Source organism: Sorghum bicolor, chromosome 3 (genome assembly GCF_000003195.3).
Source record: "Sorghum bicolor cultivar BTx623 chromosome 3, Sorghum_bicolor_NCBIv3, whole genome shotgun sequence".
Taxonomy (NCBI): Eukaryota; Viridiplantae; Streptophyta; class Magnoliopsida; order Poales; family Poaceae; genus Sorghum; species Sorghum bicolor.
In genome coordinates, this window is record NC_012872.2 from 14341096 (window position 1) to 14359014 (window position 17919).

Sequence of the window (17919 nt, forward strand, 5' to 3'; positions counted from 1 at the left end):
TGAAAAAAATCATAGAATTTGAAATAATCCTACTCTTAAACAGGGCCATATAATATTGAGGCATTTAAACAGAGGATATTGTCAGGTGTATCGATACAGATCCAAACGGATAATTTAGGTCAAGAAATAGTCAGAAACTAATATAATACTTTCCATATCAAATATGCAACTTTAAATATTCGAGTTCAGATTTAATATTGGGTATCAAATATTCAAATTCAGATACAGACGGATATGAAATGAAAGGACATTAAATATCTGGAAACGAGATAAAGATCCAAACGAATAATCTGGGGTCAAGAAATAGTCGGATACTAAGGCCTTGTTTAGTTGGGAAAATTTTTTGGTTTTGACCACTGTAGCACTTTCATTTGTATTTGATAATTATTGTTTAATTATGGACTAATTAAGCTCAAAAAATTTGTCTCGCAAATTACAGTCAAATTGTGTAATTAGTTATTTTTTTATCAATATTTAATGTTTCATGCATATGCGTCCAAATGTGAGAATCTTGAAAATTTTTGGAAACTAAATAAGGGCTAATATAATACTATATTTCCATATCAAATATGTAACTTTGAATATTCGAATTCAGATTTAATATTGGGCATTGAATATTCAAATTCAAATACAGGCGGATCTGAAAGGACATTAAATTTCTGGAAACAAATTTAGACCCTTCGAAGGAACGGGCAGAACATGCCACATTCCATCCATGGATCTGACGTACTTAGAATCTGACCTTGGTAGTTAGAATTTGAGGCGGAGAGGGATATGGAGTCTGACGACTCTGAACTGGCCACCCATGTTTGTTCAATTCATCAGATCCAACTAACCCACTGAATCCACATCTATCTGCCCAATGGTGAAGAGATCCATAGACCATACCGCACGTTTTACTTCGTTGTACTATCAAAGAAGGGCAAACGTATCACAACAGACCTGTACTATTCTCCTCAAGAATCTAGTCCTGGATCGCTCGGATTAACCTATTTGAACGTGCATTGTGACTTGTGAGGGTTCATCCATGATGCAACAACTCGTTCTCTTTATATATAGTTTCTAAAAATGCAAATGGCTTGTAAAAGAGTTCGACAGAAAAGTGGTTTCCCCGATTACAAGTATATTAACGTCATTATCTAGGGCTTGAAAAAACTGTACATAGTGCTATCGTACAACAATTGGATCGAAGAGCTACACGCTCAGCTTTGGCGTCAACACTTGAAGCCAGCATGGTATCAAAACTGTCAGATTCCTTTTCGTTGGCAAAATTACACGAGGGTAAACCAGCAACGTGCAGCTTTTCGCCTAGAAAGTACAACCAACAACGCTCCGCCGTAGTAGCCGGCGCCTATTGTAACTCGTGTCGCCCGCCGTGCCAATGGTACCTCACCATTTGGAACGAGGGAGGTAACTTTTAACTCTCTTCTTAATGAGGCACGTGCAGCGCACGTTTTCGGAAAAAAAGGGTAAACCAGCAGCTATTTCCACTCTTGACATGCTCAATTTGTCAGTGCTCATTTCTCGACCCCTAAGGCTAAGCTAATCTGCCGTTTACACTCTCTTTCTAATTATGTTCTTGCGCGGCTCCTTTTTGATTGGTGCCATCCCCGAACCCAGAGAAGTCATCCCTACAGCGCTCTGGTACAAGTCATTTAACCTGTACAGATCAAAACATTACAGAAAATAGTGATTAAAACACAGTTACCAAAAGTTGCACCATGAGATTCGCTGTAAGATAGCAGCAAACCTTGGCATACTGATCACCAGTGCAACCACAGAAACTCCAACAATAAGCGGAAAAACTGGTGCTGGGGTCAGTTCCTGCATCATACCAAAAAAAAACTATATGATCTCCTAAATAGACAAAAACGCAATTAAATTTGACTCACTAACATATTTATGTTCTAGTACAATTGACACTTTATTTGGGTATTCAGACATTAGACCAAATCAGTAGGAATGAGTAGTGAGTTGATCCATTTACCCCACCAGTCCCCAGCAAAATTCCAATCCCCGCATAACTAGACAGGAATTCAGGTAAATTATATGTTTCTACCTCATTTGTAAAAAATCTAGGATGCATAGACAAAGATAGCTTGCAGCATTATCTGTTCTTGCATTATAGAGAACATAAGATATCTCAGTGCTGTATAAACGAGGACATCAAAATTTAATACCCCTCATGTTCAGGATAGCTACTGATTTCATCTCTTCAAGTTTGAGAATGCAAAATTACAATGTCAAGAGAATATTGCAATGCTTATGCAACTTTTGTGGATAAGTTACCTGCTTTTGATGACGCTCTTCAGTTTTATATTTGAGGGGGCCAACATGGATTTGGGGTTCCTTTTCCAGATCTACTTCAACTAACTCTGATTCAAACCTATGTGTATGTGATGGAAGGCCAGATCGAAGCTGAACAAGATGCTTGCCCTTGGGCAAATCTCGCACTTCAAAATAGTACGAAAGAGGAACAGGAAGTACAGATTCTACTCTAGAAGGGTCTGCTGCTGATCTGATCTCAACAGAGAGATGCGGCTGTAACGTATCAATGCCGTCTCCTTCCACATGACCACTCAAGATTGTTACTTCTGGGTGTTCAAAAACCACAAAATCAATACCAGTTATGTCTTCACGACCAACCTAGAAATGAAATGCAAATGTTGTTAAGCATAAACAATAAAAGGAGCACAAGAAGTTCCTCATTCATAACTGAGAATATGATATGCTGCAAGCAGAATGTGCACTGGACTTCAGTGCTTATGTTAGACTTACATTAACCGACAAATATTCGGGTGAAGCACGCTCAACTGCTGCAAACCGAAGATTATCTTTTGCAACCACTCTTATAGAGTAAGTTGATCCAGGCACAAGTCCTCTAAGACGAAACCTACCAAAAGCATCTGTGGTAGCTTCCTCATAAAAACCTGTGGATTCAGATCTTGCTTCAACAAAAACACCCTCCTTTGGGTGGCCAGTTAATAGTGTTACAGAACCCATGGCACTACATTGAAATATGATCAGAGTTAAATATAGTAAGATTGGCCAGCAACCACAATTAAGACTTAGTAATGCATATTCACAGTAATAGTTTTCAAGCACCAGCATGACCTTATCCTAACTGACCATTAAGAGCTTTGTGTGCACATGATGTGGGAACCATACAACAAAACCATTAAATATAACAGGATGGATTAAGCAAGGTATCCATAATTCAACATTATCAGTCAGACACTAATGTGGGTGTACTAACCTTTGTTGGGTAGCTAGAACTGATCCTCCTATGGACCCATAAATGGTGGAATATAATAATAAATACAGAGATTATAATTTAATAATGTCTCATTGTGAAGTTAAGATAGGACATGAACTTTCTGCAAGCTGCTACTGTGTTTCTTTGCATTCAAAGCAAGACATAAGAGAATAAAATACTTATGCATAAATAGACAGTGAAGCAAACCTGTAAGCCACTCTGGTTGCACGAAATTCAGCCTCCCTAGACTCTCCAGAATTAAGATCAATAGCTACTGCTGATGGATTGAATTTATATTCCTACAGCAGAAATATCAAACCATTAGCAGCTATCCAGAAAACTGAATATAATTCTACAACTTAAGTTACTTTTTAAAGACTAGATACACATTTTATGCTGAATCCTTGGATGCACTGATTTCGAATTTCTACAGCTGTGTCCAAGTATGAACTGACTAAAAGTTTATGTGGTGACAGAATCTCCTAAGCTGAAACTCAACCCAAATCAGGGATATTTAGATGAAATTGTAAATTCTGAAAACTCATACATTAAATATTATGTATCTTAGAGACTTGATGGAAACTTCAGTCAGAAGTGAATCACATAAACAAAACTACATAAAATAAACATGGAATGGCCACTGATAGGATAAATGTTGCAGATCCAAATTAACCATTTATGGCAAGTACCTTTTGTGTTATTTAGCAGAAGAAACACAAAGAAGATTGACTGTGTTTATCAATAAAAAAAGAAGATTGACTGAAAGAGCGCACAGAAACACAAAGCACCTTTAGAAGTGGCCGGAGATAGAAACTTCCAGGAAATAAGTTGTCAAAGGTGAAAGTTCCACCAGAACTACTAATTGAGTTATTTCTGTACCCTTCCTCGCCACTCAAAGATAATAATACTGAAGGTAAAAGCTCTGAATTTTCACCATAAATCCGCACTGATATCTGACCAAGCTTCTGACAAGAAAAGGTGTATGGACCAGTTTGCTTGAGATGGTAACCATCCTGCATGAAGGTGAAAAATGATATCAGATTGGATATTCAACAGAACACCACTTTTGCAATTACTGGTTAAAGGTTGAATTTTCAGCTTTATGCTGCAACTTTCTACTATGTACTAGGCCATGTGTTCACGAAGCAGAGGCTGCAAGTTTATTTCCATTATCTAAAACAGAATGTAAAGACAGTGATGCTCCTGCATGAACAGCACACCATTGTGTTGTACTACCTCTGTCCCAAAAAGGATGCAATTCTGGGTTTCAATTGAGTCTAACTTGCTTAATTTTTGACCAAGTTTATAGAAAATATTATCAATATTTTTTTACTCCAAATAGGTACACTATGAAAATATATTCCGTGATTAACCCTGGTACTTATTCAGTATCATAAATGTTAGTACTTTTTGTATAAATGTTAGTACTATTTTTTACTCCAAATAGGTATGCTCAAAGTGTAATACAAACCTTTGAAGCTTCAACTTTATATACTATGTCATCATACAAAGGACCTGCAAAAAATGATCCTTCAGAATCTGTCTTTGTCTCTGTTGCTACATCCCCTTTGTTCAGATGGGCATAGTTGCTCTTTCCAGCTGCTACAATCTTGATGTCAACATCAGAAGTTGCAGGTAGCACTGATCCTTCAAGGTATAGACCAGTTTTTGCAGTGATTAGAGGAACAGTATCTTGGCATCCATTCATAGACACTGAATACTGCAGTTTAAATGATAAAATAATTAGAACAATGGTTTCAAATAAAAATAAGTTTACTTATTGACTGTCACTCACCTGCTGTCTTGCTGGATAAAATAGGACCTTGTTCCTTCCAGTGCTGCAAATATGAAAATCATGTCAGTATAATAAATTCATTTACATGACTATTTGCTGATCAAAGAAAAGCAATCTTCAAAAAAAGAACAAAATTAAGCAGTCTGCAATAAAGGTAAAACAAGGGTCCAAGGCAGAACAACTTTTTAGTTGCCAACAAAATTAGAGACTAATTCTGATTAAGGACAATAATCAAAAGGATAATGGAACAGTACCTAGAATCATGGGGGACAAAGATGAAGTCCTCCCCAAGGTCAGCCCAAATAGAGTACTCAAAGGCAGTAAAGTCATTTTGATTATCCTTTCCAATAACAGGTGAAGTGGATATCTTTTCTATGAAACTGTCGTCACTCTTCAAGACATCCACGACCATATCCTTGGAATCAATGTTTTCCTGAAGGGAGCTCATGTCCACATGGATTTCACCTTTTACAAGATACTTCTTTGCGCTGATATGAATAGGCTAAAAGATATTTTCAATGTTAGGTGCCAAATTGAACCTTGCAGGAATATATCTTGTAAAGTAGAAAAAAAAACTTACCATTGATTTAGCTGTATCAAACAAAACAGACGAGCTCCCAAAGGAAATACAAGGATTAGTTAAATGAATCTCGTGTTGCCCTGAAGTTTCAACACAAATCCTTTGAGATCCTTTCTGTTCAAGAAGAAAAGAGGATTGTGTCAAATGTAGGTTCCATTGACAAAAAAGAATGTAGATTTCTCTAGTTGTGAGGTAGGACCTTTATCGACAAATCAAGTCTAGAAGAATCTGGCTGCTGAATATAAGCTTTAGTATCATGAGTTGAAACTAGCTCAATCCAGTAGCCTTTTTGTACAAACACAATGTCTCTCACATCATCAGTACCAACATCTATATTCAAGGTACTTTGGTCCCAGCACCAATCATCCTTAGCTGAGCCCTCGGGTAAAGAATTCTTCACCTAAAAGCAATATATTGAAAATAGTAAAGACTAGAAAGATACTACATGTAAAGAGTAATTTTTTTTACAGTGACTATCACACAAGGTCTTACCTCTACACGATATTTTCCAGGAAATACTTTCTTGAACACAAAACTGACATTATCTTGCTCCAATGTAGTTGTCTTCTTTTCCTGCTCAACACCGCCAGCCAATCTAACAAGCGAGACAAGAATGTTCTGGTTGCATTGCTCTTTGCATGAGACTTTGCCATGAACATTGACTTGTGACTGCCAACAAAGAGATAATCCTCAGATATTATCTCAACCTAGAATGCATCTATCAAGCTTGATGGAAGCAAACACAGTATTGCTCATGCCTACCTGAGAGAATTCGAGATCAAGCAATGGGCTATTTACATTGATGCTAATAGATCCTGGTGAAAACATAAGACTAGAAGAGCGTTCGGAATCTACAGGTAATGCAGATAATTCGTATTCACCAGCAGGAACCTGCAAAGTGCAACAAATAAAGCATAATTAGTAATAATGCCATCTAAAGCTTAAATCAAGAAGCAGTGTAGAAGCTATTAGCAGCGTAGACTGGTTCATGCCAAGATAAGACCATAATTCACAAGGATATAAACAATTATTGAAACTGGAATTTATATTCATATATTCGTATCAACACAAGTCTTGATAGCCTGTCAGTGTAAGATACCCCTTGCTATTGCTAAATTAATCATAATAACATGGAACTGAAAGATAGGAGCACTCTAAAAACTAAGAAGATCACCACACAAGTTTAAATTGCAATACATAATGCAAAACTTATATATTCATACAGAAAAAATAGCCACACTCAAAGGAATTGCACATTGCTAGGTAAGAGTATAATATATTTTTGGCAAGGAGGCAAAAAAAAAGGGGGGGGGGGGGGGGGGGACACATACCTCAAAGCAAAACTGTCCATTTTCACCCACTAACTTCCGCTGTGGCTTTACATTTTCTGGTCCATGTGTTAAAGTAACCTATACCAACCCATCACAATTGTAAGGATAGTATTTGAAGTGATCTCAACAAAACAAAAGGAAGGATTAAGATAGTACCATTGCTTTTGAATTCGGAGTAACTGTTCGAACAATACCACATACATCATATCTAACTGATCTGATATCATCAATACTGGCCAAATTTGGTAAAATCTAATGGAAAAGAATGTATTTAGTTAAAACATGAAACCCAAGGCAAGTGAGCTAACGGAAGATAAGATTCCCCCAAGCAAACTTAATATTACCATAAAATTCTCCAAACGATTGAACTTATAATGATCCTTCTCAGCAGTTATAGTATACTTCTTGGATGTAACCTACACAAGGGCAGCACAGATGACAATTCATTAAAAATGAAGAACTGGTAATAGTGAGTTAACTTTAAGTGCTGCACTGAGCAAGTGCACAAGCTATAAAACATGTGAAGTGCCTTGTTTTTTTTTGGTTGAATTTGAGGGAGCAAGTGATGGCGAAAACACAATTATGAACCCTTCCCATTTGAATGGTGATGTGGACGCTTTCATCAGCAAGGCATATGCACGTCCCATGAAGGGAGCTGTGTCCACAAGTGGCTGAAGCCGAGTTGTTAGCGCCAGTTTAGCTTCTCAGAGAGATTGTTTCAGTTAGTTCAGAGTCCAGAGAAGAAGTAGCAGGTTGTAAGACAGGGAGTAGAGCTGCATCTATATAGAGTATCGGCCGAGTCATTGTAATCAAGAAAGCAATAGACTCAATTGTCAATTCCACTTAATCAGGTTGCTCAGAGCCTCTGGTTGAGGTCGAGTACGCCTCCACCAACCTCTTCCTACTTATAATCTGGTTTGGTACATGAATCTGGTAGTTCACTTAATTTTACAAGTTAATAATCAGGTACTATGTTTGGTTTGTCTTCTACCATGTAATCCATTCTTTCCTCCTTTTTTTTTGCCTCATTGCTTGTTTATTTCTGTAAATTGCAGAAAGACCTCATTTGTATATGGTACTTGTGCCTGAATGACAAAGAGGTAACTAAGGGTGTGTTTGGTTGCATGAGCTAGGCTAGCCAGGCTTAAATTGTAAGCCAGGCTAATTCAAGCTTGGCTCTAAATACAATCTGCTGTTGTTAGGTTCGCTCATATAAGCTAAGCCTGTATAGCAAATCTGTTGGTTGGTTGCCTGGATATAGTGATAGAAAGACTTTGCACTGTATTCTGGTGGACTTACCCCTACCAAGATTTGGGTGCAGTAAAGCTTCAGTTTACTGCATACAGGTTCGATTTGGAAAGCTTGGAGCAAGATTTGTGGGCTCAATTAGTATTCGTGTACTAATAACATGATTTATTTGGTGGAGAATATATAAATCAAGGGAGCGGTGAGCAAGATTTGCTTCGTCCTGCCACCCACATCGGTGGCCAGGCACCCAATCCCACCGCTGAGCAGCAAGAGGGACAGAACAAGTGGCAGGATCGAATGGGCCTTGATGCTGAAGCCACACCCGCTCTCCACAACGTCATAGGCATCAACCTCGCATACTACTATGACAGCCCCAGTGACGGCGGCGGAAGTGGCGGCGGATCCAGTTCCATGAAGCAGGAGTCACAAGCAGGGTGAGTGCAACTGGTGACGAAGGGAGGCCAATGCAGATGAGGGCCCCGCTACGACGCATGTGCCACCGTATTCAGGCTCAGGCCATCCATGCGGTAGTCGGCAACCAGAGCAGCTCGTCGTGGTGGAAGAACACCAGGAAGTGAGCTGAATCAGCCACTGCCCTTATACAAGCCTGGCTCTGTGGAAACGCAGAGCCTGAGCATTTCCAGCAATGCAGGCGCGCACACTCTTTTTGGCTTGTACAAGCCTGGCTTAGAAGCTAGCCAGGCATCCAAACAAACCAAAGTTTCATTACCTAAGGCTGGACAGGAGGTAAGCCACCCAACCAAACACTGCCTAAGGGTCTGGTAACTCTGGTTGGTTACTTGGACAAGCCTAAGCCTGCTGCCTGCATAAGGGCTAACGTAGACCAAGCCAAGCCAAGCCAGGCTAATTGTACGAATTATGGTGGTGTTTGGTTGTGTTGCACAGGGCTCTTTGGACTAGGTGAGCCTATGTTTGGTTGGTTGCATAGGGGTTGTGCTGCATTGATGGATGCAAAAGGTTGTGTTTGGTAGCTTGTATTGGACCACATGTGTTCACCAAGTTGAGCTTCATGGTGAGATTACCAACCTAGGAAGGCGAGTTTTAACTTTTATAACCATACTATCCATTCTCTCCTCAACCTCAGTGCACAAGTACATCAGACTAATTTAGAACAGCTCACATGACAACATCTGAATCCTTGAGTATTGACTGGAACCAAAGATTTCGGAATTAACCAATACTCATGAAGTTCGGTACCAAAGGTTTATGTCTACAGGAATACTCAGGAAGTCAGGATACCAAGGTTTCAGTTCTCAAAAACAAGTTTCAAACAAGGGACACTTATAAGAGATCAACATTTATAATTGTGTGTCGTAGACCAAAACATCAGATTTTTTTATGCTCAAAACTGAAACATGTCTATACAGTAGGGATCTCTTTGAAATTGAGATAACAATCAAGCTATGGAAAGAAACAATAAGCACACAAAACTATAATCAGAAGTAACAATCACATAGTTACACTGTATGAAAACTCTTCAATACATCGACTTCCTGACACCAACATATGAGCACCTTTGACAACTCTCAACATGCACACCTTTGACAACTCTTAACAAGGTTCAGACTTTCTCATAACCTGAAAAGGAACTCTGATTTTGCACTTCATTTTACTCTGAACGTGTACTCCTCTCTTCTTCAGTGACAAACAAATCAAGAATATCTTGCAGAGCATGTGGGCTATGGCGCATCATGAGGAGAGCGGATGCTGAATCGAGCAAAGGCAAGGGAGGTAGCATGACGAGGACCCATGGCAGAGGTCATCGAGAACCAGCAAACCACTACCGAGATGGTTGAGGTCCAACACCACTACCGTACTCATAGCTCGAACAAGATGGTCCCTTTGCACAATCTCTCGCACTACTAGGGTTACAATTCAGCAGCTATTGGAAGTGATTTGAGATGGTCCCTTTGCACAATCTCTCGCACTACTAGGGTTACAATTCAGCAGCTATTGGAAGTGATTTGAGATGAGAATACAGAGAGAAAAGAATGTGACTAGGATGGACAATCAATTTGGTGGCAGCTGGTAGTGAGATTTGGTGTCTCCAGAATTGAACAACTGTGACAGAGGAGACGCAGGGAGCAAAAGAGAACAAGAGGGAGGGCAGAGCAATTTGGGAAGAGGAGGTGAGTGTATCAGAGAAACCCTTGTGAATCGCTGCAAAAGCTGATGCAGGTGCAGCCCTTGAAAGAGCAGGAGCAAGTGCAGATGCTGCACTGGCGCGGCATAGCCTAGTATGCCCATCAATTGTGTTTTTGTGGATGCAGCCCACATGATGCTTTAAACAGCATGCAAGCCTGTATAAGGCCCTACAGGCAAACCAAACACAAGTTTGCAGCCCACTAGCCTGGATAGCCTCTAAAGCAGGCAGCCAATCAGACTCTAACAAAACATATATCAGGTATTGCCTTGCTTGTCTTGTCCTATTCCAATATGCAGTAGAATTTAGCTTATTAGTATTGCTCATAAGCATTAAAAATACAGGCACTTCAATTTTAGGCATCTCAACTAATATCTATGCAAGACATATCTAGTCTAGTTTCTAATATAAACTCGCAGCTTCTATGTAAGACTTATGTTGACCCACCAAACTGAGTTCATAATTTTCTCTTCCCTTTTGTAGTTAATTAATTATGTTACTTTTCAGTGTCAAATATCAATTAGTCATGCTTAAATATTATCATCATCTTGCAACTTGCTAGGTTGCACCACAAACACCATATTAAATAACTAAGAAACCAAGTCATAGAACAATTAGGTTAAGTTCATCATAATTCATAACAATGGGCATGAATGCACAAAGAAAAGGTGACATTAACATGAGAAGAGACTTCAAAGATCAACATATATGGTAGTTTTTATATGTCAAATAAAATCAGTCTAATACCTGATCAAGTCTGTAGTATCCGAGACTATCTGTTATGGCTCTCGACTGCCCATCAACTATAACATTGGCACTCTCCACACCAGCACCGTAACCATCAATAACACGCCCTCCAACAGAAAATCCAGTAACCTAGTTAAATTTATATAAGAAATTCTTAAGAAGTTAGTAATCATATGGACAATCCAGGAGGAAGATAAACAAAAATAGAGCATATGAATGAATATCAATCGGTTAAATCGAAAAAAAAGAGCCAACTGTCATACAATACAAACACTTATTATGCCCAGCCAACCTTGCAACAGCTTTGACTAATAGAATCATGTATACTTTTCTATTTGTATATCCACCTGTCATTTCTACTACCTTTTATTCTGAATGCATAAAGGCTTACCCACTAATAATATTTTCCTCGAGTGCATAATAGATATTTATTGTTCATCATCCTGAGGCAAACTACTTTCACGGAAACTATAAGATGTGAATCATTTTCAGGCAGTACCTGGAATTTTTGGGGAATGGTCAAATGACTGTGCTCAACAGAAACAGGAAGTGAAGATGGTGAAATATCAAAGACGGTGTTCTCCCCCTTGTAGTATGGCAGCAGCTCATAGCTACCTGCATATAACAGACAACAGTCAACAAGTAACGTCATATAAGGAGTTTAGGGACCCGGAAAGAGCAGAACAGGATTCCCAATGTACAGGACCAAACAATTAAAGTGTTTACCACTGGTTCAGCATGAATACAAGGAATCAGTTTTGTGGTTTATTTGGTAATTAGTTTGTTTAAAATAGCAGGCTATACACACTTAACAGTAGGAGGTTCTGCTAAGGCTAAAACCAGGCTATACTGGGCTACAAATAGAAGCACACTGTATAAAACAGCTATAGAGTTAGATGAGCAGAGGTATTTAAAATGATACTTCATGTATTGATGCACTTTACGACATCCAATGTACATGTGTCAATTGCCAACAGGAAAACCTGAACAACTTTCATGAAGAAGAAATTCGACATAACGATTCCATTGCACTAAGGTGACATTTTATAAGTTCAATATAAATTATCAACTTACCACAAGGTAGTGATCTAAACGTGAACTTCCCATCAGCACCAGATATTGCATGGCAAAGAGCACCTTCCTTGGGTGCATCACTGAAACCTTGTGGACAAGGGACCTCCGTTACATCATTTGAATACAAATATAGGTGGACTCCCACTATCGGGTTTCCCTGGCAAAGAAAATGCATAGAATACATTCAACATAAGAATTTGCATTTGCTAAACAATGAAGATCAAAATTTAAAGCAGACATGCAATCATATGGTTTTAGTGTTAGTTATTATCAATAAAAGAACCATTCAGCTTCCAACCTGTGCAACCACAGTGCCATAAATGTCATATCCAGATACAAAGAAGACATCATCTGCCACGACGTTTCCAAATCGCAAGTCAACCTGTACATAATAAAATGTACTGTGTAAGACAATAAGATCATTGTAATAACATCCCATCCAATGGAAAGCATGCATGATCTTAACCTCTGGTGAGCCTCTCAACTCGATTTTGTAATCAGGATGAGAAGCACGTAATCTGTAACGCCCTGGAAAAGGAGCATAAACATAAGGAGAAAACACAATGGCTTTGTGGGGAAAAAACTGTTTTTTTAACAATATTAGTCTAAGGCCACTAATAATGCAGAGACAGATAACATGAAATCAAGAAATAATCATAAAATAAATTATAACCCACTCAGCACTCAAATTACTAAACCAATGGTCTGTGGTGATAATAAAGAGGCTGATGGGATGTGGTGGTCCAACGTGCTGAACGTGGAGAGGAAGACAGGACCACAAACAAGTTAGATCGTCCGTGATTGTACGAGGTGCTGGGCATAGGGGGCATATTTTGGGCATTTGAAACATCGTGAGCAGGTCATGAAAGGATTATCTCCCTACTTTCCAGTGGAAAATTAAGAGTTCAGTCAGATTCAGATCAAAGCAAATTCTAAATTTCACACTTTCAAAGTAACAAAAATGCTATTGCAAAATAAGTAAATGACCCATTCTCAGTATTATGGTAGAATTTGTAAACAAAAATATCACATTAGTGGCTTAAAATGGAATCATATCATATATCACTTTTTTTTGTTAGGTAGAACTAGAACTGCCTAACAACTGCATGTGACATATACAGGAAATGAAGAATACTCATACCAATTTTACGTGTATAGCAAGGACACTAAGGAAAAACCTGGAATTATGTTTGTAAATGAATATTCTCCTGATGATGATGTTGAAGCAGATGCAATCAACTCATCAGAATCTGTCATCAGCTCAACTTTCACACCAGCAGGTCCTCCCCCTTTTGAGCAGCTCTTACCACCAACAGCTCCCACTACTTTACCGGATATCATAAACCTGCATGGTGTACCATGCATTAACAGTTGAAGCTTCAATGTGATTCTTGTTCACACAAAAACAAACTAAACGACTAAAGGAACAAACCCAGTGAATTGGAAATTTATATCCGCATTTCCATTGCAGCCATTGTGATCGATGATGACAGGAACCTGTAGTGTTAGGTGAACATGTCATCCAATAAAAGAACAAAAGACAAAGATAACATGGGAAACAAAGGAAAGAATCGGTCAAGGAATTATTTTACAGTTTCAGGCTTCCATGACCATCCCTTGGGCCCCTTAACTCTGACCATGAATGAACCCTGTGGTGACAGAAGCGACAAGCATAAATAGCAGAGATCAAATTTATTTTAGTGACAATGGGAGAGAATATCAAAATTATGATCTTAGCTACTTCCTCCAGGAAAAAAATAGGTGTTGTTTTGGATGTCAGACAGTCACAGAATAACTATCTTTGTGTAATATATTCATAAGGAGCTTACATACTTTGATAACTATAATTAATTAATTAGTAGTATAAACATATACAAGATGTATCAATGGTGTAATATTATGAAACTATTTTTTAAAGGAAGATCAGGTAATACTATTTCTAGAAGTTCAATTGAAATATTAAAAAGGATATTGACGATAAAATCTTAAACAGTGCAACATGCTGACAGTAGCCAAAACATAACATGTTTTGTGACAGGAGTAGTGCCCTTTAACCCTTGCTCCTACTTGCAATAAAATTATATGTATATGTAAATAAAATGAGAACACATGAAAGACAATCCGGAACTAAAGCAAACAAAAACACAAAGATACCTTATCATAAACTGGGATAAAATAGTAGCCATTAGGAGCACACTGTGTGCTTTCTTTAACCAAACCATCAACAGTACAGAGCTCAACCTGATACAGAAAGTTAAGAGAGGAATCAGTTCGAGGTTTAGTGCAAATCATAAATAAACATAAAAACATATGCACCAAGGCCCAAGCACAAGCATGATTAATGGAATACGCGCAGAAACAAATAGAAGAATCCTACAATAGTAGTCATGTCTCAAAAGTAATATTAATCTCTACAGACTACAGTTTGCATAGTCACTATACAAGAGACGAAAATATCCATCTGCAGCATACTACATACACCTTTATAGGAGTGAAAAAAAAAAGGAGTAATCCATTGCTTGTTGAGACCTGATAGCACAGGGAAAATCATGGAATACTTAACTAGTAGTAGTATAAACTCTTAAGAGAATTATTCAAGTGACTATGGAGTACATACCAACTATTACACTTACAAGTGAACCACAAGAAAATTACAGCCGCCGTCAAATGAATTTCAAGCATTTACAGCATTCTCACCGTCATGAACCTCCAAACACATGAAACTAACACGAAGTTCATCTGTCCTATACATAATTGGATTTTGAGTCTGAGCATTCAAATCACCCCCAGCATAATTGGTGTCCAGCAAACACCAAAGCTACCAGAAAGAAGAAATCACTATGTACAAGCATTGTTTCAGTCCTCAAAACACCAGCAGGGCAACATCTTGTGCCCTAATGGTAATTCTAAATAGTCTGGATAGAATGTAGACTCGCTATACCCAACCAGGCAAACCCATATGACCGTGATCGGAATACCACGGAACAACAGTCAATCCGAAAGTAAGATAGTTGTTTGAGCAGGGGTGGCAACTCAACATCATGCAACCAGAACGTGGTCAGCTCTCCATGAGGTCCACTTCAAGTGAACGACCTCAAGCAAGTGTAAGTTTAGACTATCCGAATCATGCATAAAAACACCAGCCAAAGCTCGATAGGCAAGGACAGCTAGCTGAGTGCAACTACAAAGCTTCAAGTCTACGTGATGGGATAAGATAGTCCCAAAATACAAAAACTGACGAGGGCGGGGAGCGGACGGCAATACCGTGATGTCGGAGTAATCGAGCTTGGAATCCGACGCCTTCCTCGATTTGGCCAAGCCAGAGCTCGCCTGAAACCACCCAAAACCCCAAGTCGCATCAGTGTGACAAGCCACACCTAACCAAAGTGAAACACACTGCACACGGAGATCGAGCAACATGAGGAACGCCAACCTCGACGAAGCCGCCGCAACCGTGGATCTCGTCAGAGGCGGCAACGGCGGAGAAGAAGGCGAGCAGGAGGGCGAGGAGGATGGGGAGACGACGGCGGGTATCCATAGATAGATCGGATCTAGTCTAGCGGAAGCGGAGCATGCCACCGGGGGGAGACGACGGCGAGATCGAGATGTGCGGGGGCGGTGTGTAATAGTGGTAGCTGTGGAGTTTGATTGATTTTGCTAGCACACGCTTGGGCCGCTGTGGACCTGTGCCCCTGTGGTGCGGGAATGGGCTTTTCTTTCTGGGGCTTTAGGTGCAGTGTAGATGTACGCCATCGGGTTGGGCTGGGATAATGGGCTTGACAAAATGAGAGCCATGCCCAGATGCCCCCACACAATTTTTCTTTCAGAAAAGGGTCCTTTGATCCCATCGATTTTTACAGTCGTTCGATTTGCCTTGCTCATCTACAAAACGGTTTTTTTACTTCTCTTATTATCTTAATTTTTATTAAAAATTTTTGGCTTTGCATCCTCGATGGGTTTGAAAAATATTCTATTAATCTTAAAAAAATAGAAACTTTGACTTAGATAAAAACTATGAAACTAGTTTCATACTTTTTTCTAATTTCATTCTCTATCTTATGGTGTCGACTCTCCTTGGGATGCTCTATTTGCTAGTATATGCTCTTGTTATCTTTTACAATTAGTCTACATTGATGCTGAAGTGACTTAGATGAGAATGCAAGTGTCATATTATCATATCATATTTAATATTAGTATGAACACAAAAAATGTCACTCGATCGTGCCGTGACACTTGATCTTATCTATACAAATATATGTCATGTGTGCACCCATTTAGATTTTGTTATCGCACGACACTCCATAGGTCATTGTACTAAAACTTAATTAAATTCAATAGTTTGTAAAACTTATTTAAATATATTACACGAAGGGTGCATGTATGTATATGTATGACAGGTACATGCAGGCCTGTTTGGTAGGGTTCTCACGAAGGGCTTTTCTAGAGGAGCCGGAGCTGTTTTGGTGAAACCACAAATTGTGGCTTCGCCAAAACAACTCCAGCTCATCTGCTTTTTACTCAAAAATGACTTCTCCAAAAAAATGTTTGGCAGAGCTTCTCTGGAGGAGCCAGAGCTGAAACCGAAGAGGCACCCTGCCAAACAGGTCCTTATCTTGAGCAAGAGACCAACATCAACTATGGTCTCAAGGATGCTCCATCAACACTTATTTCTAGTAAAATAGTCCATCAAGATTCAAACAATTTCAAGCAAGGCACCATAAAATAGAGCATGGTTTTAGAAAAAACTTAAACTAGTTCGTAATTTTTAGGTAAAACAAAAATTCTATGATTTTTCTAAGATTGAACTACAATTAGGATTTTTATTTCTATTGTAAAATATATTTTGATATTTTATTTGAATTTTCTTATCATTTATTGATGTTTCTTAAAAATATATTTCTAGTTTGGTTTACGTGTTGGGACTTTTAACTCCACCTAATTTATCCCTTATGGTGTCGTGTTAGCAAAAAAAAACTACCATCAAAATCGCATAGGGTGCAAAACCAATGGTTTTAAAAAGTTAAAATAGGTTTAAAACGAGTTTATAGATAGAGTAGGTAAATCGGTCGACCGCAAAAATTAAAGGAGTCATTTCTTCTTTTTCTTTTTCTCAACAGAGGGCCTTGGTTGGAGGCATGTACGACGGTCCTGATATTGTTATGGATATTTTTGTTTTCTTTAAAGGATCTTGGTGCATAGTATTTATGTAGAAAGCATGACATTGTTGGGCAAATTTTGCAAGGTTCGAGAGGAACTTCCCTAGTACACTAGCACTTGATCAGTATCCTAAAGAATTCAAAATGATATGATCTAGAAGATTATGATTTGTCCTAAAAACACTATTTATACTTTTTTCTTAGTGAGTTTTTCTGTAGTGTCTCATCATTGTGGTTTGTTTACAACGACTAGTATTTAGAATGTTGAAGCATTATGTGTGGATTTTGATGGTCAAAAACTTGAGACGCAGATTTTATCTTGGTTTAGACTCGTGCCCTACGTCTACCACATATTCTGCGTTAAGTATCAGAGGGAAGTTACAAGAGAGCAGGGGATAATGATGTGAGTACATGTCTTGAGAGCTCAAAGCCTCGTATAGTCATATCTAGTAGAACCCTTGGACTCCCTTAGTGACTAACATACTCACTAAAGCTCAAACAAATCTCTCCATTCATATTTGCTTACTAGAGATGGTATTGTTGTGAGATTAAAGTGATCTAGTGTGTT

At 38.7% G+C, this 17919-nt stretch overlaps 1 protein-coding gene across 1 annotated transcript; it reads right to left on the reverse strand.

The window, feature by feature from the left end:
* LOC8060318 (nodal modulator 1) lies at window positions 1031-15832 on the reverse strand. Its single transcript, XM_021455392.1, has 27 exons — window positions 15629-15832; window positions 15460-15525; window positions 14350-14436; window positions 13788-13844; window positions 13628-13692; window positions 13374-13540; window positions 12662-12723; window positions 12494-12577; window positions 12196-12352; window positions 11621-11736; window positions 11122-11250; window positions 7307-7378; window positions 7119-7214; window positions 6963-7040; window positions 6394-6522; window positions 6124-6300; window positions 5831-6031; window positions 5632-5745; window positions 5306-5553; window positions 5052-5094; window positions 4728-4976; window positions 4045-4269; window positions 3464-3555; window positions 2779-3007; window positions 2290-2646; window positions 1751-1824; window positions 1031-1660 (listed from the first exon to the last, which is right to left on the reverse strand). Exons 1-27 carry the CDS (start codon window positions 15731-15733, stop codon window positions 1555-1557), a joined length of 3585 nt encoding a protein of 1194 aa, XP_021311067.1. The 5' UTR covers window positions 15734-15832; the 3' UTR covers window positions 1031-1554.

Bases quoted from the DNA above. Each gene is read 5' to 3' on its own strand.
- LOC8060318 (XM_021455392.1), bottom strand. From the start codon at position 15,733: ATGGATACCCGCCGTCGTCTCCCCATCCTCCTCGCCCTCCTGCTCGCC. The intron at 7,041-7,118 runs GTACTATCTTAA...GGGTTGGTATAG, and splicing joins CTCCGAATTCAAAAGCAATG to GTTACTTTAACACATGGACC. The intron at 5,095-5,305 runs GTACTGTTCCAT...TCATATTTGCAG, and splicing joins TTTGTCCCCCATGATTCTAG to CACTGGAAGGAACAAGGTCC.